Here is a 25,925-nt window from a genome sequence, read left to right on the forward strand (position 1 = left end):
TAAATAGAGTTTTTTTTATTTAATATTGGAGAGCACGGATGAAAAGATTTGGAGAACGCATTCCACGATCGATGTATCCAAAGACAAACTCTTTACCGGTGGCAATACCTTGACCGTAGGTTGGAAGTGAGAAGATACCGTTGTTATATACGATGTTCCAGACTGAACTTTGATCACGCGGGTCCAAAGTGCAATCGGTTTGGATGGCGATGTTCTTCAAGGTTCTTGGACCATAGTTGAAGACGTGGACACGGTACAAAGTGAATGATTGACCATTCTCAACCCAACTACGCTCAATGCTTTGAACGATGGCAACATCATCACATTGATCCAACAAGACACAGTGATTGACACCACCTTCACAGATACAAACTTGACCGTAACCACATTTGCTGGAATCACATGTTCCAATAACAAATGTTGAGTTTACTGCTGACAAACAGGTCAAAGCAACCAATAACAAAGAGAACAAAGCAATCTTCATTTTTCTAATTTTAGATATCTAAATTATACTATTTTAATTGAATTTAATGATTTAAAACAACATTCTACCACTCCTTAAATACTAAATTTTAGCTCGTTCCATTCCATAAATCTTAATTCTAATTACTAATACATGTTTAAAGTTAGAAATGAATAGAATACCCATAATACCAAATCATTCATAATCAAAGTTTTTTAACCCACAAACTTGTGTTTTAAATTTGCAAAATAACTAAACACTAGTAATAATTGTGTGTTTATAAGTATTTTATATTTAAAATTGAATATATAATTAATAAATATAACCTTTTAAATGTATTTAGAATAAAGAAAAAAAATAATTAAATTTTATTGGATAAAAAAAAAGAATTTTATTTTAGATATTTAATTTTAAATTTAAAAATAAGGATCTATAAAATAAATTCTTTGGTAATTTTTAATAGATAAATAAACAAACTCTGATAACTTGAATTGAAATATATTGAGAATTTCCAATTATGAATAATAATTAGTAAGCACTTTACAACAACACAATGCTTTAAAACTAATTATCTCCGTAGTCTTACTTTCCATCTCCATCTCCATATCCAAAGGAATGCCCTCTTTTTAGTTGCGTTGACAACTAACAGGTCATCCAGATGGTACATGGTAGACGAAACATCGATGAGATGGTTGAAGTAAAGACCAGAGTGTTTTCGACGATCTGTAGAATCTCGTTGTTCAAAATGACAGCGATGCTTACAAATACCAATGTAACAACGGTGACTAATAATGCAGTCACGTTGCTTACATGATATTCCACTTTCCAGTGTGCTTGTAGTGAGTGAGAATATTGTGGATTCTTCGACGAATCTTGGCATCTTCATCGTTGTGCATCTTCTCCAAGGTCTGGATGACGGCATCCTCTCTCCACAATGGACTGCCATCGCATAGGTTGTGCATGACTTGGTAACGAACCTTTGGGTCAGTGTCGCTGGCCATCTCCATGATTCTAGTCCACAACTGGTCAATGTCAGACTTGACCTTGCATGGGCACATAGTTCTGAGGACACGTAGACGAGTGGCAGCATCCTTGCTTCTGGTCAACCCTAAATACTGCTCAAAGGTGAGGTTTGGATCATTCAAATCCGGCTCGGCATTGGGGTCGACCAAGCAAACCAAATGCGACTTTGGCTTACTTTCGATTTGGAACTCAATGAGACCACGTTTCTTTAGAAGATGGATGAGATTCTCGATCAACTCCGATTGTTCATCGGAACTGGCAATCTCCAAATTGAAATCCTTGATGACCAGCTCGATTTGCTCTCTCAGCTCTTCAACCGATTCACTCTCGTGGATGAGACCACTCAAGTAACTGATAGTGTCAGTGTCCATTTGGTCTTGATAGTTGATAAAGATTTGATTGACTGAATTAATGATATCTTGATTCATTTTGATGAAATTGTTGTGGTTGATGATTTAGTAAAAATATTAATTAAATTTGAAATTTCTTTAAAAAAAATATAGTTATTTGCTTTTATTAAAATATAAAATGTTATTGTTAATTATGAAAATTTAACTTCCTATTCCAACTATTTTTATATTGTTCATGAAACCTCTATGTCATTTTAAGAAAATTTTAAGATTTACAAAATGAGAATTTTTCAAAATTGTTGGTGTGTCTTTGTTGAATTACAAGCCAAATATGTAACCATGCTTGTGATAGATTTCATTGAAGTAAGAATTTGATTGAACATTTGTTGAAATCTCATTGATTAATGGTTGAAATTTTTAATTGATCAGCAACTAATACTAAAATTTGGGAAATTTCCTAATATTTATTTTTTTAAAAGAAAATGAAATAGTTACATTAATAGATCTTTCTATTGACAAGATAAAGTTGGTATAATCTATTCTAAAGTATAAAATCTTTGGTAAATAAATAATTGAATGATAATTACTTATGATTATTCTGTCAATATTTATAGATAATTAATATTCTTGAATGTTTTCAGTAACTTTGGAAATCTTATGTTCAATATCAACCTACATCACTGTTACTAATGAAAAAATCGATTTGGTCTGGATACTGTATTATGATCATGGGATCTGAATTATTGGAACTACTTTTTAATTATATATTTGAATTTAAATTACTGGATATCAATAATTAAATAACAATTAAATATTGTTTGAAATTTATTTTGGTTTTGGTGTGGGTTTGTTATGTTTTTATCTATCTTCGTCCTCGCTGTGATGGTTGTGTCGGTCGTTGTGATGATGCCTGTGAAAATACTTGTTGTGAATTTGATCGAAGTTGTTGATGTTGTGGTTGCGATTGTTGTGATGATTGTTGTGTTCTTTGTGATGGTCTTGTTACAATTGGTATGAATTCCTGTTCTTCTTCGTCGTCTTGCTGTTCGTTCTCGCCATCGTCGATCTCCAGTTGCTTCAAAATCATTGGATCGATCTCCTCGACACCATAGATATCACCTACGACTCTAATAATATTCTTTTTCGACGTCTCTGCAAAAGCACGTGGTCCAAACCGATATTGGAACACCGCTACTCTGTCCTTCTCTGTCTTCTTTCGCGTCAAATACAACTCCTTCACGAATTTATCTATTAGCTTCTCCCAATCGCCGAAAACGACGTGTTGATGTCCAACTTCGAATCCAAGTCGTCCCAGGTAGACGTAGAGCTGATCGGAATCGATGAATCCACACTCCAGCAAGATGATCGCCAAGATGATAGTGAGCAGCGCTTTCTGCTGATGATTCAACGTCAGTTCCTTCGAGGTGATAGGATCGATCTGCGCGATCTGATTCAACAGCTCCAACGGCAGTGTATTCTTCAGGAGAAAAGTAGTGGAACTCGCTGGTTCTTTCTGCTCGGAACCGACGACCTTCTCCTTCTTGACGTCGATCAACTCGTAGCCAAAGACATCCTTCAGCTTGGAACGTCCTCTGGCAAAGACATTGGTAATGATTCGCTTATCACGATAGCTACTCAGTACTTTCGCAACTATATCGGCACGTGTCAACGGCATCTTCTTCCTATCGATAAACAGTACGTATCTAACGAATTCATCGACCAACTTGTTCAGTTCGCCAGTCGATAAATTATTGGCTGTTGTGGTTGAAGTTGTTGTAGTTGTTGTTGTTGTCGTTGTAGTACGACCAGCGCCCTGACTACTACCGCCACCTCTTCCACCTCTCGATCCTCTTCCTCGTCCAGCTTGTGAAGCGGAACGTCTCTGAACGGGAGCATCATCTTCCGACTCGTCTTCATAGCTACTGCTATCGTCTTCACTTCCACTCTCGCTACTGCTCTGCTCTGAATCCTCTTCCTCTTCCTCTCTATTTCTTTTGCCAGTTGCTGTTGCAGCACCACGACCTCTACCACCACGAGTAGCACCTGCTCTTCCTCTTTGAGACATTATTTTGATGATGATGGTGATGAGATTGTTTGATTACTTTTTATTTTTTTAATATGATAGATATTAATTATAACCAAAATAAAAGTTCGGAATTAGAACTTTGGCAATAATGATGATAATGATGGTGTTTTGGTTGTGAGTGTTGTGTGTGTGAGAGTGGTGTGTGAGTTCGTGTGTCCAAAAAAAGTAAAGAATGATGGTGAATCAATGTCTCAGGAGATTTAATTTGAAATTGTGAAAAAAATTTAACATATTTTTATTCTATTTAATTTTATTTTTTCAGTTTGATTATTATTTGTGTTTTTTTTTCATTTTTTTGCATTTCATTTTTTAATTTATTAATCATACTACCAGGTAATATATATATACATATTATATGTTCAATCAATCAATCATTCATTCGTTCATTCTAGATAATAATTAATTAATCATAATCAACCCATTTCATTTCTTTTCGAATAGAATCAAACAAATCTGTGTTTGATCACAATGACACTTGACAATCTTACTTAATACTACTATTCAATTCAACACAATCCGACATGATTTGATTCATTCAAATCACAATCAATCAAACAATCAAATCAAAGTTCTTCTTGAGTATCTATCACTTTAGTAGAGTGTTAATATAATGTATAATATCTATCATGAGTAGAATATAATAAGATCAAAAAAAAAAAAAAGTTTTTTTTTTTTTTTTTTTTTTGTAAATTTGTAATTTATTTGTTTGTCAGTAAACACTTAATGTTTGACGAAAAAAAAACACAAACAACAACTGCTGCTAGCATTTTTCGATTATCATTATCATTACAATATTACAATATTTGCATAACGATTTTATTTGTTTATTTCAAATTTATAGTTAGATTTATATTTTTATATTTTTATTAACCTATTTTTATTTATCTTTATTCAGATTTTTTTTTTTTTAATATAAAAATACAATACAATGTCTGCAACTGCCGTTTTCACTACTTTAGAATCAGTCCTCAAGAAGGATGGTGAGTCAGTCGTTAAATCAGTAAATGGTATCTACCAATTCGTTATCAACACTGCTTCTGGTGCTGTCACATGGGCTGTCGACCTGTATGTATAAAGTATTAGTACAAAACAAAAGCAATTAGGATAGATTCTAATTTTTAATGATGATTGATAATAAATAGTAAGAATGGTGCTGGTTCAATTAAGAATGAAAAGCATGCCAAGCCAGATTGCACTATCACAATGTCAGAGTCGGATTTCGTCGATCTCATGGCTGGTAAACTCAATGGACAAACTGCTTTCATGCAAAAGAAATTAAAGATCAGTGGAAATATGGCTTTGGCTATGAAGTTGAACAATATTGTAAAGAAGATTAAGGAAGCTGAGAAGTCTGCTCCAGCTGCTGCCACTCCAGCCACCACCACTCCAGCTGCTCCAGCCGCCGCTGCTGCCGGTCTCGCTGACGGTACTCCAGTCGGTAAGATCTTTGATGATCTCTCAAAGACTGTCGGTACCAGACCACAACTCGTCAAATCGATCAACGGTATCTACCAATTCAACATTACAGGCAGCGGTGCACCAAAGACCTACACTGTCGACTTGAAGAACGCCCCAGGTGCCGTCAAGAGCGGTGCTCCAGCCAAGGCTGACTGTACAATTACCATCAAGGACACCGACTTCCTCGATCTCTTCAGCGGAAAGGTCAACGGTCAAGTTTTGTTTGGTCAAGGTAAATTGAAGATTCAAGGAAATATGGGATTGGCCATGAAGTTGGGTCAAATCACCAAGCCAGCCTCAAAATTGTAAAGAAAATCAAAGTAGTAGTTGCCATCATAATAATATCTTTTTTTTTTAATAAATTATTTGTTGTTAATCATTCTTTATTATAAAAACAACATCCAACTAGACTATTTATTAGTTTTTGTTTATTTTATATTGTTTGATTCAATCACTTTGAATTATCATCTAAATCAATTGGATCTGTCATTTCTTTATCTTTATCGACTGAGACGGCATCATCAGTAGTATTGGTATTAGGCGGATTCTCTGATACTGGTGATGGGGCAATTGCAAAACCAGTTGATTTGGCTGTGAAGTTCATTGGCTTGGCTGTAAAATTTATTGGTGTAGCTGGTTTGGCTGTGAAGTTCGTGGGTGCAGGCTTAGCTGGCTTGGGTATAAAAGTCGCCGTAAAATTCATTGGTGTAGCTGGTTTGGCTGTGAAGTTCGTGGGTGCAGGCTTAGCTGGCTTGGCTGTGAAATTAGGGTTTGAAGCTGTTGGCTGAGGATTTGTTGTTGATCCCAAAGGTGTTGTTGTTTGTGTGTTTGACATTGATACAAAAGTTCCATTAAATCCAGAGAATGTGGGTTGCGAGCCAGCAGAGTTTGTTGCAATCGATCCAAAAGTTCCATATGATACATTCGTAGCTCCAGGTCCAAAATAAGGCATCGATGGTGCTGGTTGAGCCAATGAGTTTATTGGTACAAATGATCCGATTGTTGGTTGCTGTGAATTCGGTGTTGATCCAAAAGTTCCATATGATACATTCGTTGCCCCAGGTCCAAAATAAGGCAACGATGGTGCTGGTTGAGCCAATGAGTTTGTTGTCGATCCAAATGATCCGGTTGAAGGTTGTGATACAGATGTGACTCCTTGACCAAGCGTTGGCGGTGGTGTAATTGTTGGCTGCTGTGAATTCGATGTTGATCCAAAAGTTCCGTACGATATATTCGTGACTCCAGGTCCAAAGTAAGGCATCGACGGTGCCGGTTGGGCCAATGAGTTTGTTGTCGATCCAAATGATCCGGTTGTTGGTTGTTGTGAGTTCGATGTTGATCCAAAAGCTCCGTACGATACATTCGTAACTCCAGGTCCAAAGTAAGGCATTGATGGTGCTGGTTGGGCCAATGAGTTTGTTGTCGATCCAAATGATGATCCGGTTGTTGGTGTTGTTGTCTGTGGTGGCACTGAACTAACTCCTAATCCAAATCCAAATGGCAATGGTTCGTTATATTGTTGCGCTGGTGGTGGATATGGGATTTGAACTGGTTGTTGTTGTTGTTCTTGAGATCTATCTCTTCTTAGTTGTTGTGCATACAACATTTGATCGGCTTCATCTTCAGAGGTATCGTCACGATCCGAATCAATATATAGATTATAACATTTCGATTTACTATCGTCGTCCTGGTCCATAGATTCTACTTGATGGTCATAATAGACTTCTCCTTCTTCCGAATCAGACTCGTCTATACATTCGATCTCCTCAAAGAATGAACCATCCGATAGTCTTTTACTTTCTATATATCCACCATCTATATACTGAGAGATAACCAATGAATATCTATTGTCCAAACGTCTTATTTGTATTGAATCATAAACGTTGACTTTCATTTCGATGGTTGAACCAAATGGTTGTGTAGCAAACATTGAGTAGTTCAAACAACGTTTTGGACATGCAGTGTTCTCTAGCAACTTAACAGTCTTTACAAATGGGGGTAGATCATCGTTATAACCAATAGGCAATGCTAAGTAGGTTAGAGAAGCTGGCACTGCCAACGACAACTCTTTGCGTGTGTATCTACTTTTCTCTGTACCAAACTCAAGTGACTCCAAAGATGCTGGAAGTACACCTGGCACCAGCTTATGAAGATACCGGCCACCTAGCTGTAGTGACAGTAGTGTTGGTGGCAGCAATCCAGCATCCAGAACTTCATTGAATGTATTTCCGAAATCCAATCTGGTCAAACCATTTGGAAACACTCCGACTTTCAAGTTAGAGTTGAACCAATAACCGAATACAATCTCGCCAACAGAGCTAGGTATGAGACCAGGTGCAATATTGCTGGTATTGTAGAATCTATCGAAACTGATCTTTTGTAGCAACGGACCGTTGTGTTCAGCAATGAGATTTCCTTTGAGGTGTGTCAGCAGCGGTGTATTCATGTAGCCAATTGACTTGAGTTTATCGACCGATGGCAGTGCCAACAGATGTGGATAACTGCCGTGAAGAGTAAGACTGCGCAGTTTTGGAAGTAGCGTTCTCTCGGGAATCAGCTGGTTGAAATTGGCACCCACCGTCAGCTTGGTGATAGAGGGTGGCAGTTGTTCGAGTGTTTGGTTGAACTTATCACCGAAAACGAGCTTAGTCAATCCATTGGGTAGAACCGACTCTTTCAGTGGTTGATTAAACGAATGGCCAAAAGTGAGAGTCTTTAGTGCCGGCGGTAGTACACCGACTTCAAATGGAAGATCGTAGCCATCACCGAAATTTAGCTCCTCCAGCAATGGTGGAAAGTCACCGGCATAGATAGGCTGTTGAAACATAACTCCAAGAGTCAATACACGAAGCGATTGTGGAAGTGAGCCCTCTGTGAAATGCAAATTGAATTTAGCATACCGTTCGAACACCAGTGACTTTAGTGTTTCCGGTAGTTCATTCTCGTAGAAATCACGAGTATAAAGCTCGTTGATTGCCAAATGAGTGATTCCAACTGGTAGATTCTTTTTATAGATCTGATAATTGGTTTCATAAAAATAAGCTTTAAAAAAGATATTAATTATAATGATTATTATTGATGTATAAACAGCTGGATGGTGATAACATACATAATTTATAACTTTTTGTTTCAATAGATTTAAGAATGGGAGATTTGAAGGATTTCAATAGAAAGAATTCACCATTGTAGTGAGACGAGTCGTATAACTCTTTGTCTGTGGTGTTGAAAGTATACTTTTCTGGTAACTGATAAAAACATTGTTTACAAGTAAGAGTGAAACATATCTGATCTATTGGGTCATCGACAAAACTTATAATTTTTTGTAATAGAATGAGAGGAAATGTTGATAAGTCTTTCATTTTTAATAAAATTGCTTCTAGTGAAAAATAGGAAGGTGAGTCTAATTTAATTAATAGTGGTGTGATTTTCAAATCAAAAAACAAAAAAATAAACGACTTATAAGAAATGTAAAAAATTCAAATAATTACAAAATTGGGAAAAAAGGGGGGTGTCTTTAAGTGTTTTAATGGGCAACAAAGTCTTTGTTTTTTGCATGAATTTTTTGAATTTTATTTTTTTATTTTGGCGGGAGGTTTTACAATTTATAGTTTTGAAACTATTTCTATCGCTCTATCTAACTGTAATTTATCTATTTATTTATCTTGGTGAAATAGACTCTGGATCTGATAGGTAGAGTGATGGTGTATCTGGATCTTTTTGTTGATTTGGCGAGTTGATCAACTCTGGTGAGGAATTGGATGAATCACAAACACTGATTTTGGCTGCAGTGTTGTGTTTGTTGATGAGTGATGGTGATGAAGTTGATGAGTTGAGAGCAATATTGTTGTTGTTACTGGCAGCAATTTTTCTGGTACATTTACCACATTGAATGTAAACAGTTGGACGTGGTGTTTTTGGTTTCTTGTTATTGCTATTGCTATTGTTATTGTTATTGTTATTGTTGGTGGTTGTTGTTGGTACAACTTCATCGCCGGCGTTTGAATCTTGAATTGGCATTTCATTGTCGTGTTTGGATTCGCTGTATTCATGCTTTTGGAGGATGGTAATGTCATTGGGAAGACAGGTGATGCAATAGGACGAAGGACACTCCTTGCAAATGAAAAAAGATCCACCCGATTCATTCGGTGTCTTTCTGCAGCTGTGACAGGAGTGGCGTGGACACTTCCAACTTCTTGGGGTGTGGGCAAGTCCTGCGCACGATCTATGATAGATCTTTGGACACGATCTGCATTGTACGATTGAAGTTCTTCCTTTTGGATCTTCTTCTTTCTTACAAAGGAAACATGATCTGTCACACTAATAATTATTTTTTAGCAAGATTAATTAATAAACAAAATCGAATAGATGGAATTGCGAATAATAATGATAAATATAAACTTACAAGATTCTTTTGTCTTTTTGGATTTCTACGTTTCTTGTCTGTTTGAAATTCAGTTTTTGGATCGACAACGTTGTGTTCCGAGGAAACAAATGTAAAGTTGAATGGTGTGTTGGTCTTGGAATTTGTTTTCCAGAGATCTTGGTTGTTGTCTTTGTGGATCTGTGAGTAGAGTGAGAGAATACCTGGTGCATCGCCAATCGATGAGGACAATGAAGAAGACGAGGTCGATGGCGATGTCAAGATGGGTGTATTCAATTCACTGGCTGGTGGAGTGGAGGGAACTGGTGAGGCAACAGCTGTTGTGGTTGTTGCTGTTACTGGTGTGCTTGGTGCCTTGGCATTTGATGTACTGCTGCTACTACTATTAGTAGCGGCAGCGGCAGCAGCGGACATCTTTACAATACAAAACTTCATCATTTCAATCATATTATCTTTTTTAGAGATAACTGTATTCGATTGTGAGGATGACGATGATGATAAAGTTGATTTATTTTTGAATTGTTGATATGCCCATTCCTCAACGGAATCGACAGCCAACAATACAAAAGAAGGACAGATGGAACGATGGTCATTGGCCGATCCACACGATGGAAGAGATGAATCTGAAAGCTCAGTATTCTCTGTGGATTCCGATTGCCAATAGTGGTCAAACTCAACTACCAGATCATCGTGCTTAAATGGACTGTAAATCGATGACTCTAGGAAAGTTGATAGAATAATTTGGGTCTGATTATTTTCATCTTCCAAATCATTATTTGTACCAGGCTTGGTAAAAGTAATTGATCTATAAATAGATGATTAAAATATGGTTAAGTTAAATATTTGATTATCAAATAAAATATTATATAATTAATATACATACTTTAAATTAAAATAATCTTCTAATATCTTTAACATTGGTTGTGAAGATGATAGAATGAATAAACGGGTCGGTTTAGCAGATGACGATTGTGACATGGCTTCGAGTAGTTTGTCAAGCACCATGAGTTTACCAGAACATAGAATGAGATGATCGTCATTGCTGTTGGCGGTGGCGGTGTTCTTGGGTGGTTCAACACCACCGAATTGGTATGGGTGATTAGCACACTTCATTAGCATCAAATAGAGGCCATGTAGGAAACTAATCTTTTCATTTTCGTTCTGGTTGTGTGAGATCTTTGGAATATTGTTTTTTAAGAGATCCCTGTAGAGATTCTTTTGAGTCTCTGACATTGAGATCAACAGTGGAATTGAAACGGGTGACGTTGGAGAATTCTCCTTGTTGTTTAGTGTTACATTATTATTATAATTGGTGAAGAAGCTGTTGATTTCCTCTTGTATTTTACTGTCAATGGTAATTGGAGTGGAAGGAACAACAGGTTTCTCAGGGGCACGAGAACGCTTCTTGGATTTGTTGGTTGTTTTGTTGGTGGTGGTGGTGGTCTTGTCAGAGTTGTTGATTGTTGTTGTTGAGGTTGATGTTGATGTTGTTGGTGGTGATGATACTGGTGGATTGTCCAACGATGAAGGTTCATTGTTGTTGAGAAAATGACATGGTGTTGATGGAGTGGATGGTGTGGATGGTGGTGAGCTGTTGTTGGCGAGTGTTGTGGGAGTGACATTAGCAACAGCAGCTGTTTGGTAGTCTAGGGGTGATGAAGGATAGACAACCTGGTGGAAATGGTGTTGTTGTTGTTGTTGAATTAGAGCCGATGGATAGAGGTGATATTGGGTCAGTGTAGGTGTGGCGGCGCCATACGAGTAGTGGGTGGTCGGAGTATTTGGCAACCTTGGACTGATTTCAATATCGGAGGCGGCGTTTCCATTGGTGTAGGTCGAGACGTTTGCCGTGTGCAAATAGTAGGCTGGTGCACCATAGGGATGGACGACGGCTTGCGGTGGCGAAGTCAGGTGGTGGTGTTGTTGTTGATGGTGTGGCGAATGCATGTAGTGAGGTGAGTGTGGTGTGTGGATGGGTGACGACGATGAGCTTGAACTTGGTTGAATAACAATATATGGAATATGATGTTGTTGTTGATGAATTTGATGAGTTTGATGGTGTAGTTGTGATTGTGGTTGTTGTTGGTATTGATAGGCAGTTGTTGTTGATGTTGGTGGCGGTGAGTTGCAAACGATGGATCGTTGTGGTGGAGTTGCCGACAACTCATTGGAAGATTGGATGTCATCGATTTGGTCATCATCGGAATTCGAGAGGTATTCATCGATGCTGTCGTCGGTTTGTTGTTGATGTTGTTGTTGAGGTGTATAATTGCTACTGGATTGGCAACAATTTGAGTTTTGTTCGCATGTGGCATGGCTAGTCACATTATTATCGTATAAATCATGTGGATGTTGGAATGGAATGGAATGTATAGTTGGTTGTTGTTGAGAATAATAAAAGTGGTCTTCCATTTTTGTTGTTTTTTTTTTTATTTTTTTATTTTATTTCCAGGTTATTATTATTATTATTGGTTGGAAAGGAATTTAAAGAAAGGCAATTGAAAAAAATTAAATAAATAATTATAAATAAATTAAATAAATATAATGGTGAAAAGAAAAAAAAGGAATAGATAAATAAAGAGTTATTTTTGAAAGGAATTGTTATTGGTTTTCAAAGTATTATCTTGAAAACCAAGTTTAAATAAAATTACAGATGGTAGTGCGGTGTGTTATAACGATATGGTTGGTAGGACCAGGTGGGAGACACCCTCTCTCCAAACTTTAAAGGAAGAAGAAGAGACAATTGGCTCTTTTGATACAGGTGGTTGGGTTGGATCCAAATAAATAGGAAGCGTTTGGCCAACTAGAGAGTAATTATTTATTGTGCTACTCTTCTTCTTCTCTTCTTTTTGATGAGTGTTTGGACAAGGGAAACAAAAATTGATTAAACTTTTAAAATTAGAGAGAGAATGTCTCCGATAAGATATAAAAATACAAAGAATAATTTTTCAAATATAAATAATTAAAATTTATGGAGCGATGGTTTTTTGGTTTATAATATTGTTATAAAGAAAAACAACAAATAATTATTAAGTTAATTATAAATAAATAAATAATAAATAAATAAATAAGTTAAAAATTAAAATATTCTTTTTTTCTTTTTCTAGTTGTAACAATAATTAATATATTTTAATTTGAGAAATTAATAAAATAAATTAATAAATAAATAAATAAATAAATTAAAGATAAAGAATTTCTTTTTTTTTTTTTGGATCTTAAAATTAAAAATTTAGTTATTATTATTATTTATCCAATATGATGGAAACGAAGATGTAATATTACAGGTATAAAGATATAATTATTTTTTTTGAATTTGTTGAATTTGAATTTGATTGGCTTGGAATTGACTAACTTTGTTGGCTGATGAAGATGAATATAATGAGTATTCTATTATTAATTGAAATGAAATGGAAAAATGAGAACTTATAAGTGTTTGACTATAAGTTATTGTTGGATTAACCGATTAAGCTTAATTAGTGGGTAATTCTACTTTGGTGAAGAACCAGAGGATAATATTTCTTTCAATGGATGTTTAAAAATAAATGTGATAATTGAGATTCAAAAAGATATGTGATTCTAAAATTATTTGTTGTTGTTATTGTGTTTCAATTGAATTGTGTGTGTTTGCTGCTGTGGTTACTGCTATACTATTGATACTACTACTAACTTCGACAGAGTTTTTTCGAACACTGTTGATCTGAGTTTTTTGCTAACTAATTTAAATAAATAACTAATTCTTTACTAACTACTGTACTACTATACTACTATTTATATTATATTATATATATATAGTGAAAGATAACTTTTGATTGAAGTAGAGTCCTCTTTACTTAAAAACAATTGTTGTTTTTTTTAATTATTTATTTATTTTCTGGAACAAGATTTGGTTTTGATGGATTATTTATTGGATGAGTGTGTTGTGGTAGTGAGTCGATTGACTTGTGGTTTCAAATTACTATGATGGCTGCTGCTACTACTTTGTTTTGTGTGATTTTAGACTACTATTATTAATTATTTATTACTAATATTATTTTAGTGGGTGTAGGTGTGTGGGTAAAGATTATGATTTGACGGATGGATAGTGGTAGGCTATAGCTTAATACTGTATAATATAAAAAGTATTTTAGAAAAGAAAAGTTTTGTAATGTTTGCTTTGCAATGTGAAAAAACAAAAAAAAAAAAATTAAAATAAAAAATTTTCAAACAAAAAAAAATAATCAAAAAATAATTAATCAATTTAAGATGATGATGAGAGTGAAGTGAGTGGTCTTGATTGAGACAAAAGAACAAAGACCTTGTGACTTTGAGAGAGTGTTAGGGGTGTGTTAATTGATCAAATTTTTTTTAGTTTTTGTTGATTTTTTAAAAACATGGGGGTACCAAAAAAAAAAATTTCAAAAAAAGGTTTTTTTTTCATTCGCAAACAAGGAATAATGTTTTTAGAGTAGGCACTACAATGTTATTGGGTGTCGCTTGGTTCGAGCGAATGAAAGTGGTACAAAATTTTGCAAAAAACCCAAAAGGAAATTCTTTTTTTGCATTTGATCAATCAACTTGTTGCGGAAAATTTTTATAAACCCACGTTTTTTTGATTAATAAAAAAATATATAAAACAAGGTTCCAAAAGCATATATTTGCTTGTTAGAAAAAAAAATTTGTTTTATTTTTTACAAAAACAAAAAAGAGGGTATGAAAAAAAGGGAGAGGAAATTGATCAACAACAATGATGATGTTTTTAAATAATGATTATCTGAGATTATTTATTTAAGCGATGACCACAAAGTAAATTAACTATCCAATCCGCTTAGTGATAAATTAAATAATGATTAATAATAATTATTAACATATTTGGTAATGTCTTTAAAATCACCCACAACTTTGACAAATGGATAATTGAATAAATTAGGAAAAGGATCATAGATAGATTAAATAGATATTGTTTAATCGAATCTTTTATTTAGTTTTTTATTTCATTACTTTTTTTTGGTGGCTGATCTACTCTTGAATGCCAATATTTTGGTGCGAACCGTTGTGTTTTTCTTGGCGAGGAGGATCACCAGAGTGATTATCACTGCAAGACTCACCACTACCACTACAACTATGATCGCCACTTTGTAGTCGACCACATCATTCTCACCGCTGTTGTTGTGGTTATTGTTGCTGTCTGTGTTGAATCTTGTAAGTGTTGAAAAATCAGGATCCATTAGCAACGATTGTTGGAAAGCAGGTACTGTTACCACCACAACTTGTGTCGGTGATGGCGATGACGATGATGAAGAAGAGCCGCTGGTAGTATTCATTATTTTGTTGGAAATCTGAAGTGTTTCGCCATCCAAAATAATTTTACTGTTGAACCTGCTGAACAGTTGAACATTGTTAGTGCCCAACACAGTCCAATGGACATCGTTCATACCACTTCCTCCATAGTCAGTAGTGGTATTTCCATTGCTGTTATTGGTATTGTTGTTACTTTGTTGACTGGCAGCGGTACTCCATTTGAATTGTAAACGGTTTGAAGAAGCACCGAAGCTATAGCCTTGGAATGCTAGATTGTATTTGAATGTGTTGGCAGGCAGCAACAGTGAATCGTTGGCCCAGTCGAACGAAGTTTGATTCTTAACAATCATGACGCTGATTGTTAGTTTTCCAGTTCCAATGCTGTGTGAATACTCGTAGAGACTCTCGGTTTGAGTGGTTGTTTTCCAATTGCTTAGTTCATAGGTCTCAATTATGTTGTCGCCAAGATCCAGCTCGGTAACTTCCAGCAGATCCATTGTGAAGTTGGTATCGCGACTGAGCAAATCGATATACTTTCCTTCAAACGATGAGAATGTTGCTTTTGGCCGGGTTCTCGAGACTTCCATATCCACTTTGATATCGTTTAGAACGTCGCAATTAGGACCGGTATAGTTGTTCTTACACTGACAAGTCATTGCTCGGAGTTCACCGTTTGGTCCACAGTTGTATGTCTTGTTTTGAATGTCACATGCAATGCCTAGCCATCCATTATTACATATACATTTGTTGACAGTGAGATCACATCTACCGTTACCATTGCAATTGGCAGAAACACAACTCTCGATCATTACAGTATAGTCAACGTTGTTGCAAGTAATGTTAAAGTTGGTAGTTGGATCGAAACCTGTTCCATTCAAACTGAATATTCCACTGGTTGCACTGTGCATCTGGAAGTTCAGCAGATTCGAACCCATCTTGACGGGATACGCTGAGCCGTCGCCAAGAATAAGACCTAGATTATAACCAGTGATTGAGATGGTCTTGGTTAAAAAGCTGTATTTAGCAGTCCATATTTTTGGACCAGTGAAAGGTGCGATCGTAAGAACATCCGACAACTCAATATAGTTAATGGTATTGAGGTATTTGGCACCATGAAGTGACAGTGAAACATTGGAACCAACAGACCATCCAGGTGGAAGCACAATTGAACATCCTACTGTCGAACTTGATTTGCCTTGAGAGTTGTCAATGAATACTGTTTGACATTGAATCATATCGACGTTATTGCTGCTCACCAAATAAAGAATGGGTGGAGGATCTATAATTCCTGGAGTAACCGTTACTTTTGCCGAGAATGTTCTATTGCTTTTCGAGGTATCGATGTTTTTGGTGTAATCAATCTTGGCTGTTAAAATTGAATCTGGATCGGTGCTTTCTGGTAGTTTAAGTTGGTTGCTAGAAATACCATAGGCAGGTAGTTGCTCGCAGTTACTTAGAGTATCACAAATCTCTTCAATATAAACAAAATACTTGAGAGTCGATTGATAGTTTGGAATGGTTAATGTAACATTCTTTGCGGATTTACTGTTATCTCCAGATGCCAAAGTCCAAGTGAATCTCTGGATATCCGGGAAATAGTTGTTCAAAGCAACGAATCCAATATAGGATATCAATGAATCACTTGCTGGAATGGTAAGTGAAATGGTTGATTGTGTAACGATCAATATAGGTTTCGGGAACAATTTCAAATCGGTTGGTTTGATGGTGAAACTAATGGTTGGAATTGCCTCTGGATTCATTAAGCTGATTTCTTCATTCAGGAAATAGATTAAATCTAAAGTGGTGTATGATACTCCAGTGGAATTAAAGCTTATCGATGGATAAAAAGTTGTTGTTGATTCGATGTTGGAGAAAGTATAGTTTACTGAGTACACTGCCAATCCCCTTTCATTATCATCAATTTTCACCAGTGAATCTGTTCTACTAATCATATTTCCATAGAGATTGTCTGCAAGTGATATTCTTCCGACTGGTGGTGCTGTTGAAGATCCATAATAGATAACAATACTATATGACAATTCCATTGGTGACCGGAATTTAATTGATGAAAAGATTGGTCGAATATCTGTAGAGATTGTACATAATGAAGGTGTAGTATAATTGAATAAAATGTAGCTGAAAGGAGAGGTTGTATTGATAACTAAGGAATTTCCATATTTATCGGAACAATTTAAATTGATTGGTTCATAACAGTATGCAGGATTATAATAGGAGACAACATAGTAGATTCCACTGTATTGATCACCTTGAATTCTATTGGTTGAATTCAGTGTAAATTTCTGTGGACCAATCGAGATGAAGCAAGAATTCTCTAATATTCCAACACCAGTATCAGTAATGTTTACTGAAAAGGTGACATTGGTGTAGTCCTTGTTGAATCCCACTTGAACTTTGCCAAATGGATTGACAAAATCAATAGGATTTCCATTGAAGTTTGCGTTTCCCAAAGTGTAATTCACTACCAATCCAGGTGATATAAATTTAATTGGAATCAATGGAACTGATTTCTCATAAAAGAATTGAGATTTTCCATTGTACGAAAACCGTTTATAATTTCCTTTGAAGTAATATGGATACTCTCTGACAATTGGCAATCTCGAAGGAAGAGAAGTGGAGGAGTTAACATATTGAGTGTTTATATTACAAATCGGTTTGAATAGAGATTTCCATGTTGGATCGTTGAACAGATTAATTTGGATGGTACCATTGGAGTAGTCAGTAATAAATATCTGGCTGGAAGAACCAATTCCCGAGGAACTTAAACTTATAGATTTCGAGAGTAGTGTAGTTGGCACGATTTGATCACCTTTGGCAATTACATCCAGTTGACAGGAGAATGAATTTTCAGCAAGTATTATGAATGGAATATTAATTCTTTTTGAATATTGAGATTGTGTGATATGACGATCTACCTTGAAAACTCTACCATTACAAGAATATGTAAAATATGCTACTCGTTGATAGTTACTTATATAGACATCCATTTGATATGAAAAAGATAGATCCACTAGAGAATGACCTGGATTATTGATAATCGAAGGAGTACCGACAAGTAAACTACCATTGACAGAGGTAAAATCGAGGGCGATTGGTGGTAGAGGTTTTGAATTGTTCACATAGAGGGTGGTACCCAAGATTGGAGGTGCCCTAACTTCTACTTGATCATCAGTACTGTTTGAAGTGAATAAATATACATTGTCACCTGAAACCTGTCTCAAATTTAACAACCGGTCTAGTTCATAGTCTCCAGCTTTCCGAAGAGAAACTCTAGAGAACAATTCAACTGTCTTGAATAAAATAATCTTGAATGGTTGGGATGGAACGGAAATCATTGAAATGAAATCTTCTTCGGCGAAATTGTTAACTGAATAGGCAGGACAATGTTTTCCAGCAGAATCCTGTGAGGACTCAGAATTGGCTAGATTCCCAATGGTCTTTGTTGGACTACATGTCGATGTGATGATGTTAACATAGTAGAGATCTGGTTGTAGCATCATTGTTTGTAAGTTATCACCCTTGAGTAACGAATAAGTATTGCCATCTCCAGTCGATGAATTGAAAATGTAGAAAACCTGACAGCTCCGAGGAGAATCCATCACTTCTGCACACGATTCGTTCAATCCAACTACAGGTGGTCGATTGGAATCAATGAGTTTTTGGAAATTATATATAAAACTTGGATTTAAAACTGGTATGGTTACATTTGGTATTAATGTAAAGTTTAAAGTTCTCTCACCATTATTATATAATGACAAATCTATATATTCGGTAACTCTCTGATTGGAAATAGGAACAGAGCCAACTTGATAGTTTAACAAATTCGTTCCAACCGGCAAATCAAATTGAAAAGTTGATGATATATTTATCTTGAATACTCTGCTAAGAGGTGTCAATATATAATTTGAGTTTCCATAACCCATCATATTATTCCAATTTACTAAAATATTAAGATAATTTAATAAAATAAATTTGAATATATTTTTTCTTTATTTATACATACTGGTATAATTTAATTGTGAATTTGATAAACATATTACCAAAAATAAATTTAATATTAAAAAATGAATTTTTGAGGTAAGCATTTTAAATATGTATATAAATATAAATAGAATGAAAAAATATAAAAATAAATAAGAAGATCTTTAAAGAAAAAGTTTTAAAAAATATATATAAATATAACTAATTAAAATATTATTTAACTCGATGTTGATTTGTATTGAAATCTATAGAATCTTTCATAATCATAAGTCTCTAAAGTTTAAATCTAATGTTCAAAAGATGAACTTTCTATCTTGTTTTTAAATGAAAGAGAAAAAAATAGATGAAAATAAAAAAAGAAACAAAATGTCAATTTTGATATCTAATTTAAAATAAACTTCTTACATTTATTTGATTTGAAATTAAACAATTCTCTTTATTTCAAAACCTATTTGCACTCATTCAAATAATTGATAAAAAAAAATTAAAAATTAAATTGAATCTTTTGTTTTTCTATCACTATAGAATGACGATATGATAGGTGTGTGATCTATAATGGACCACCTTTTTTTTTTGATTAAACAATTTTTGATTGATTGATTAATAGAGGTCATAATTGTCAATCAATGATATATCACTATAAGTAAAAATCAACATCATCATCATCTTACACCACCACCACTTTTAATAAATTAAATTTATTTTTAATTACTACCAGTTAAAAGCACACTAATTAACTTCACACAAACACACAAATCTATAATCTGATCACTCAATACCTCAAAAAATATTCAACATTCTATATATTTTTTTTGATAATTAAACATTCCTGTGAAAATTTTATTATCTTTGAAAAATAATGTCTGATTAAAAAAATTATTAATAAAATTATAATTTAATTCTATTTCAAGAATTATAAAATAAAAGATTTATTTTTTATTAAATCTATTAAAATTTCATGGTATTACATTTATTATTTATAATATCAATGTTTGAAAAAGGAAAAAAAACGAATCATTCGTTTTTCACAATAAATTTTTTTTAATTTATTTTCTTTTTTTTATTTATTTACATATATATAATATATTAAAATAACATTATAAATAATATAGTATATATAAGAGAATGAGTGAAGAGAATAATAATAATAAACAACATGTTCCGTTGTTCTTTACAGATAGTAGTGAGGTGTTGCTGCATGATCACGATAAAGACAAGGCAGAGAAACAAGCGGCACTCGAAAAACAAAAGGAACAACAACAGATGTTTTCAGATGACTACTTTGAGATCGATACTAGTGCAGAGACTATAAAGCGGTTTTCATTCAAGAGAGTTGCTCTTCAACTCCCGGATAGTCTGTTGTGGGCAGCCAGAACGATCGTGTCACACATCGAATCACGTTGTGACAATCAATGTAAGGTATTCATTCTCGGTGATACTTCCTATGGTTCCTGTTGCGTAGATGAGGTGACAGCATCACATTTAAAAGCAGATTTTATCATTCATTATGGTCATTCTTGTCTTTCACCGTATGTATCATATCATATATATATATATGATATCTAAAAAGTAATGATGGTTAAACTTTTTATTAACTAAACCAACCATTTAAAATGGTTGTTGCTGGTTTTAGAGCAACTAAATTACCAGTTCAATATGTATTTGGAAAGAAGACCATAGATTCAGATGGTTTTATCAATAGCTATAAGAACCAATTCAAGAACGATGAAAAGACAATTGTATTCTATTCACTAGAGTATTCACATCAGGTTAAATCAATTTCAAATAGTCTAAAAGAATATCAATCAGAGAATGTTGTAATCACAGATATCGATAATTTTAATAATATATATTATAGTCAATCATTTTTAAATAATAATAATAATATAGATAGTGATAGTAGTATATGTAATAATAATAATACACAACAAGAATGTTGTGGTCAAAAAGATAAAGAATCGCAACAATCAACAAGTTGTTGTAGTACCGATAATAATAGTAATAGTAATAGCTGTTGTTCTAATACATCTACATCTTCATGTTCAACAAATAACAACAACAACAACAATAATAATAATAACAATAGTAATGATATAGATAGTAAATTAGTATTTGGTAGAAAGCTATCAATTGATCTAAAGGATATAGAACAATATAAAATACTATGGATTGGTGATGAATGTTTAACATTAACCAATTTATTGATGAATTTTAATAAGAATAATGTAAGTTATTAATAACTTGGAACCAATCAAAATCAATACAATTCATTATACTTATTATTCTTATTTATGTTGTTATATTTATATTTTAGTTTTATAGATATAATCCAGAGAATAACAGTATTCAACAAGTAACACTCTCAAGAAATCAATCATTGATGAAGAGATATTATATTTCGAATAAATGTAAAGAAGCGAATATCATTGGTATAGTAGTTGCTACTTTAACAGTTCGTATGTATCTATTTGATTATTCTAGAAACCATATTATATTATTTAACTTACAATTTATTATATATATAATTATTTAGAGAAATACTCTGAAACCATCGATAGTTTAAAAAAGTTAATCATTAAAAATGGAAAGAAACCCTATGTTTTTGTTGTCGGTCGTTTGAATGTACCAAAGTTGGCGAATTTCTCAGAGATTGACATCTTTGTGATTGTCGCTTGTCCAGAGAACACCATTGTCGATTCGAAAGAGTATTACAAACCAATTGCTACACCATTCGAATTGAACTTGGCACTCAGTGGCAATGAATGGTCCGGCGAATACGTAACGGATTTCGGTAAACTCTTCCCAAGACTAGTAGATCAATTAAGTAAAGATGAAAACAACGATAACAACAAAGATAATAGCAACAGGGAAGAGCGTGCAGAAGATGATGTCAGTGATGATGAAGGTAACAGATATCATTTCTCATTGACAACAGGAAAGATTATGAAATATTATAGTAATACAAGTGGTATTAACAACAACAATAACAATCAGAACAGCAATAATAATGGTGAAATAGTTTCAGTTGATAATAAATTTAAACAGCTGTCTACCACTGGTGCTGCTACCAATGCTAGTGAATACTTTGCCGGTCGTACCTACCGAGGTTTGGAAACAAAGATCGGTGAGACAGAGGTGATCAAAGCAGTCGTAGGAAAGACAGGTATACCAAAATCCTATGATAATGATATTGCCAATCAATAATAAGTTTAAATAAATAAAAGGATGATGATGATGATGATGATGTTATCTTGAAAAAGGTATTATATTATATTAAAAAATTGTGTTTTGTGTTTTGTGTTATGTGTTTTGTTATAGTGAAAAAGTTGGTTGTTGACTGACTATTGGTGGGATAGCAGATGACGATGAAGATGAAAGTCCATCTTCGAGAGAATCTTGTTGTGAAGCGAGTGAAACTGATTTCTGACCGTATGGAACGAAATCCTCTGGTCCGAGCAATGGACGTGGTGGATCATACGCTGAGAATCCACCGAGTCCAATTCCGGCAATTCCAAATAACATAAACAACAGGCTCATCACTCCTGTAAAATAATTACTGTCATTACTTCCCCAAATTAAAATACCAAGACTATAATCATTGTTTTATTGTGTTTTGTATTTAAACAAAAAGTTTGTTAGTTAGTTTTCAAAAAATCATATAATAATATGATAGATAGATCTATATATATGATACTTTACATGAAATAAAAGACACCTCTTCCAGAGTAGGTATACATAAAATAATATTGACCATAGTGTTTAGCATATAAAGCAGTTCCTATCATGAAGAAACATAGTAAGCTGTGTATATTTAATTAATGTGATGTATGTGTTTGAAGTTCGTTCGTTAGTTAAAATCAACTTCACTAAAAAACGTTTTTGAAGATCGATCTTCAAGGTAAAACGAACGTTGCTATTCACCACCGTGTGATTGAATGAACTTACAGTAAAAGTACTCCATTGAAATGAATTTCTGTACGAGTGAATACAACTATAGATGTTGCAAACAATAGGATTGCAAGTAGAAAATGAATCGCAGTCATAGCTGTCGACATTGAAAATAGTCTTGCCATGGCTAAATTTTATATATATAAATTTAATATTTAAAAAAAAAGATAATAAAGTTCTAACTAACTAACTACTTTGTAAATTTAAACTATAACTAAACAATAAGTAAACTAGTAAAAGCTTTAAGATATATTATTAAACAAGAAATTAGTTTTAAGAAAAAAAAAAAAAACTTTTATTAATTTAAAAAAAAAAAAATGAAATTATTTTTTTTTTTTGTTGTCATTCCTCAAACAACAATTGTTTTTGTTTTGTTGTGCCACATAGACATAAAGCTTCTTTTATTCCCAAGAACATCATATCGTTGCGTGTGTGTGTGTGTTTAAACAAGTTGTTGTGTGAAAGAAGATCTTTTGATGTTTATACTAAAATTTTAAATGTAATAATAAAATAATTTTTATTTAAATTAATAATTAATATAAATAAATAAATATAAATGATGATAATAATAATAGTAATAGGTTAGTTGTTGGTGGAATTAGATTGATTGTTGTTGCTTTGTTCTCATCTGCCATTGCGAATACATCTTTTTCAACTTCTGGTTCGCCAGCATATACTATTGTACCGTTATCGTAGTTGCAATGTGTTGCAAAGTTGGTATCCAGTGTAATGATGATCTCTGCCGATTCATCAAAGTTATCATCACCACCAGCATTAGCAGCACCACCAGCATTGAAAACGATATCATATACGATGGTATTACAGATCTGCCTGTTTATAGGTGTCATTTGATGTAGTTTCTCGGTGGTTCTGTTGTCCGATTTCAAATAGACCTGCAGCATTGTCCCCGGTTGCACCGAGGTTATCGTGAGATTCGATTGAAATCCATACTCAAAAGGTGAGTCATAGAAGATCTTATAGTTCCATCTGGCACCGGCATCCAACTTGAATCTGTGAGTAAAACTTTCACCCAACTCTATCTTTCTGTCGATCAGCCACGTTCCACTGAAATTCGAAGCTAACGATATCGATGTTGATGAAGGTGATATAAAACATCCAAATACTAATAGTAATAAAATATTAAAATAGTTTTAAAACTATACATTTTAATTGTTTTATTTTGTTTTGTTTTATTTGTTTATATTAATAATAGTTGTTACAATTGTTCTCTTTGTTTTTTTTTTATTTTCTATGTTTGTTAAATTTTAAATACATAACATAATATAATTGTATTTAATTCGTATTTTAATCAAAAAGATAATAAATCAATCAATCGATCATTAAAAAACATCAGTCAGATCAAATAATAATCTAAAAGTCTAACATTATTTATATTAGAAAAAATAAAAAATATTATCAGATCCACAACAGTTCGCATGTATTTTTTAAATGTATTTGATCACACTTTTGACATGTGTATGGTTTTTTTTGACATTCTTCATCCCCTTATCATTTGAAACGAAAAAACAATATCTGTGTGAACCACACATACATATAAAATTCCAAAATGATTGATCTGACATACCATTTAACATTCAATATTGATTTTAGTAACAAACAAGTGTAATCTAAAATACAAAATTGAAAATAAAATATCAATTTGTATAAATAATAAAATAATAGATAGTGGATTAATTTTCAATTCAAAAAAAAATGATAAATATTTATTTTCAAACAGGTATCTATAATTAAAATATTTGTATTGATCTATAAGTAGATCTCTTTCAAAACTCTACTTGATTAATTTTCTTTTTTTCAAGAGAACTTATTCTTTTATAATATTTATTCAAAAAAAAAAAAAAGTTAACTTATTTAAGTAAACCATTTATTTTTTATTAAATTATTTTAATTTAATCTGATATGGATTTATTATTGGGTTAAATTAACAATGTTTTTTTTGGTTTTCACAATGAGGACAAGATTTTATCTGTGTGGTATTATTATGATATAGTAATGTGAGTTATTGAGAAATAAAAATAATATAAAAATGAAAATCAACAATTGTTGTTCATATTCAATTTTATTTTTTTATTCATCTATTAGAAAATAATAATAAAAATAATAAATAAACAATGACAAAGAAAGTATTATTTATCTTATCTTCACATGATAAACTCGGAAATTCTGGTAAACCAACTGGCTGGTATTTATCGGAGGCATCTCATCCATGGGAATCATTGAAGAAAGGTGGATTTGAAATTGATATCTGTAGTCCCAAGGGTGGAGAAGCACCTCTAGATCCAACATCCGATGATCGTGTTAAAGATTTGGTTAACAAGGCATTCATGGAGGATCACGACATTGCCCGAAAGTTGAAGAACACTCTCAGACCGGAGCAAGTCAACCCAAAGGATTATATGGCTATTCACTTTGTTGGTGGTCACGGTTGTATGTTTGACGTGGTCACCGACCAGAAGATTCACGAGATCGCCATGAAGATCTATGAGGAGCAACACGGTGTTATCAGTGCTGTCTGTCACGGACCGGCTGGCATAACCAACTTGAAACTCAAAGACGGTAGCTATTTCGTGAGAGGCAAGAATCTCTGTGGTTTCTCCAATGAAGAAGAGGAGATTGTCAAGTTGACTCAGGTCGTTCCCTACTCATTGGAAGATCGTCTCAAAGAGAGAGGCGCCAACTACAAATCGAAACCAGCTTGGTCATCGCATGTCATCGTCGATGGAAATCTCATCACCGGTCAAAACCCACAATCTGCAAAAGAGCTAGGTGAGAAACTAACCACTCTAATTCAACAAGTTGGTCAATCATGTACTGCAAATCAATAAATTATTACAAAGTAATACCAATAATCTTTATCTATATAGATAAATAAATCATTCTTTTGCTAAATAAAAATAGATATTAAATTTTCAAAAAGAT

General features: G+C 33.6%; 9 protein-coding genes across 9 annotated transcripts; 3 read left to right on the forward strand and 6 right to left on the reverse strand.

Annotated features, from left to right (window-relative positions):
* Positions 1–19: 19 nt before the first annotated feature.
* PPL_04443 (carbohydrate-binding domain-containing protein) lies at positions 20–1,914 on the reverse strand (the record flags this gene model as incomplete). The annotated part of the gene is made up of 3 exons (XM_020575345.1): positions 20–502; positions 1,050–1,248; positions 1,274–1,914. The coding sequence occupies 3 exons, from the start codon at positions 1,912–1,914 to the stop codon at positions 20–22; spliced, it is 1,323 nt and encodes a 440-aa protein (XP_020434865.1).
* Positions 1,915–2,230: 316 nt separating this feature from the next.
* Positions 2,231–3,901, reverse strand: PPL_04444 (MAGE domain-containing protein; the record flags this gene model as incomplete). The annotated part of the gene is made up of 3 exons (XM_020575346.1): positions 2,231–2,293; positions 2,513–2,551; positions 2,759–3,901. The coding sequence occupies 3 exons, from the start codon at positions 3,899–3,901 to the stop codon at positions 2,231–2,233; spliced, it is 1,245 nt and encodes a 414-aa protein (XP_020434866.1).
* Positions 3,902–4,850: 949 nt separating this feature from the next.
* PPL_04445 (SCP2 sterol-binding domain-containing protein) lies at positions 4,851–5,689 on the forward strand (the record flags this gene model as incomplete). The annotated part of the gene is made up of 2 exons (XM_020575347.1): positions 4,851–4,987; positions 5,065–5,689. The coding sequence occupies 2 exons, from the start codon at positions 4,851–4,853 to the stop codon at positions 5,687–5,689; spliced, it is 762 nt and encodes a 253-aa protein (XP_020434867.1).
* A 142-nt stretch (positions 5,690–5,831) lies between these two features.
* On the reverse strand, positions 5,832–8,739 carry PPL_04446 (Putative calmodulin-binding protein; the record flags this gene model as incomplete). Its single annotated transcript, XM_020575348.1, has 2 exons — positions 5,832–8,422; positions 8,490–8,739. 2 exons carry the CDS (start codon positions 8,737–8,739, stop codon positions 5,832–5,834), a joined length of 2,841 nt encoding a protein of 946 aa, XP_020434868.1.
* Positions 8,740–9,037: 298 nt separating this feature from the next.
* On the reverse strand, positions 9,038–12,173 carry PPL_04447 (uncharacterized protein; the record flags this gene model as incomplete). The annotated part of the gene is made up of 3 exons (XM_020575349.1): positions 9,038–9,697; positions 9,783–10,547; positions 10,641–12,173. The coding sequence occupies 3 exons, from the start codon at positions 12,171–12,173 to the stop codon at positions 9,038–9,040; spliced, it is 2,958 nt and encodes a 985-aa protein (XP_020434869.1).
* An 886-nt stretch (positions 12,174–13,059) lies between these two features.
* PPL_04448 (calcium-binding EGF-like domain-containing protein) lies at positions 13,060–19,141 on the reverse strand (the record flags this gene model as incomplete). Its single annotated transcript, XM_020575350.1, has 5 exons — positions 13,060–13,148; positions 13,429–13,474; positions 14,846–15,290; positions 15,573–18,996; positions 19,060–19,141. 5 exons carry the CDS (start codon positions 19,139–19,141, stop codon positions 13,060–13,062), a joined length of 4,086 nt encoding a protein of 1,361 aa, XP_020434870.1.
* Positions 19,142–20,162: 1,021 nt separating this feature from the next.
* On the forward strand, positions 20,163–22,241 carry dph2 (2-(3-amino-3-carboxypropyl)histidine synthase subunit 1/2; the record flags this gene model as incomplete). Its single annotated transcript, XM_020575351.1, has 4 exons — positions 20,163–20,566; positions 20,671–21,262; positions 21,352–21,493; positions 21,571–22,241. 4 exons carry the CDS (start codon positions 20,163–20,165, stop codon positions 22,239–22,241), a joined length of 1,809 nt encoding a protein of 602 aa, XP_020434871.1.
* Positions 22,242–22,349: 108 nt separating this feature from the next.
* Positions 22,350–24,580, reverse strand: PPL_04450 (uncharacterized protein; the record flags this gene model as incomplete). Its single annotated transcript, XM_020575352.1, has 5 exons — positions 22,350–22,626; positions 22,983–23,112; positions 23,177–23,225; positions 23,630–24,108; positions 24,538–24,580. The coding sequence occupies 5 exons, from the start codon at positions 24,578–24,580 to the stop codon at positions 22,350–22,352; spliced, it is 978 nt and encodes a 325-aa protein (XP_020434872.1).
* A 537-nt stretch (positions 24,581–25,117) lies between these two features.
* On the forward strand, positions 25,118–25,831 carry PPL_04451 (type 1 glutamine amidotransferase domain-containing protein; the record flags this gene model as incomplete). The annotated part of the gene is made up of 1 exon (XM_020575353.1): positions 25,118–25,831. The coding sequence occupies one exon, from the start codon at positions 25,118–25,120 to the stop codon at positions 25,829–25,831; it is 714 nt and encodes a 237-aa protein (XP_020434873.1).
* Between the last annotated feature and the right edge of the window lie 94 nt (positions 25,832–25,925).

Source organism: Heterostelium album (genome assembly GCF_000004825.1).
Source record: "Heterostelium album PN500 unplaced genomic scaffold PPL_contig9, whole genome shotgun sequence".
Taxonomy (NCBI): domain Eukaryota; phylum Evosea; class Eumycetozoa; order Acytosteliales; family Acytosteliaceae; genus Heterostelium; species Heterostelium album.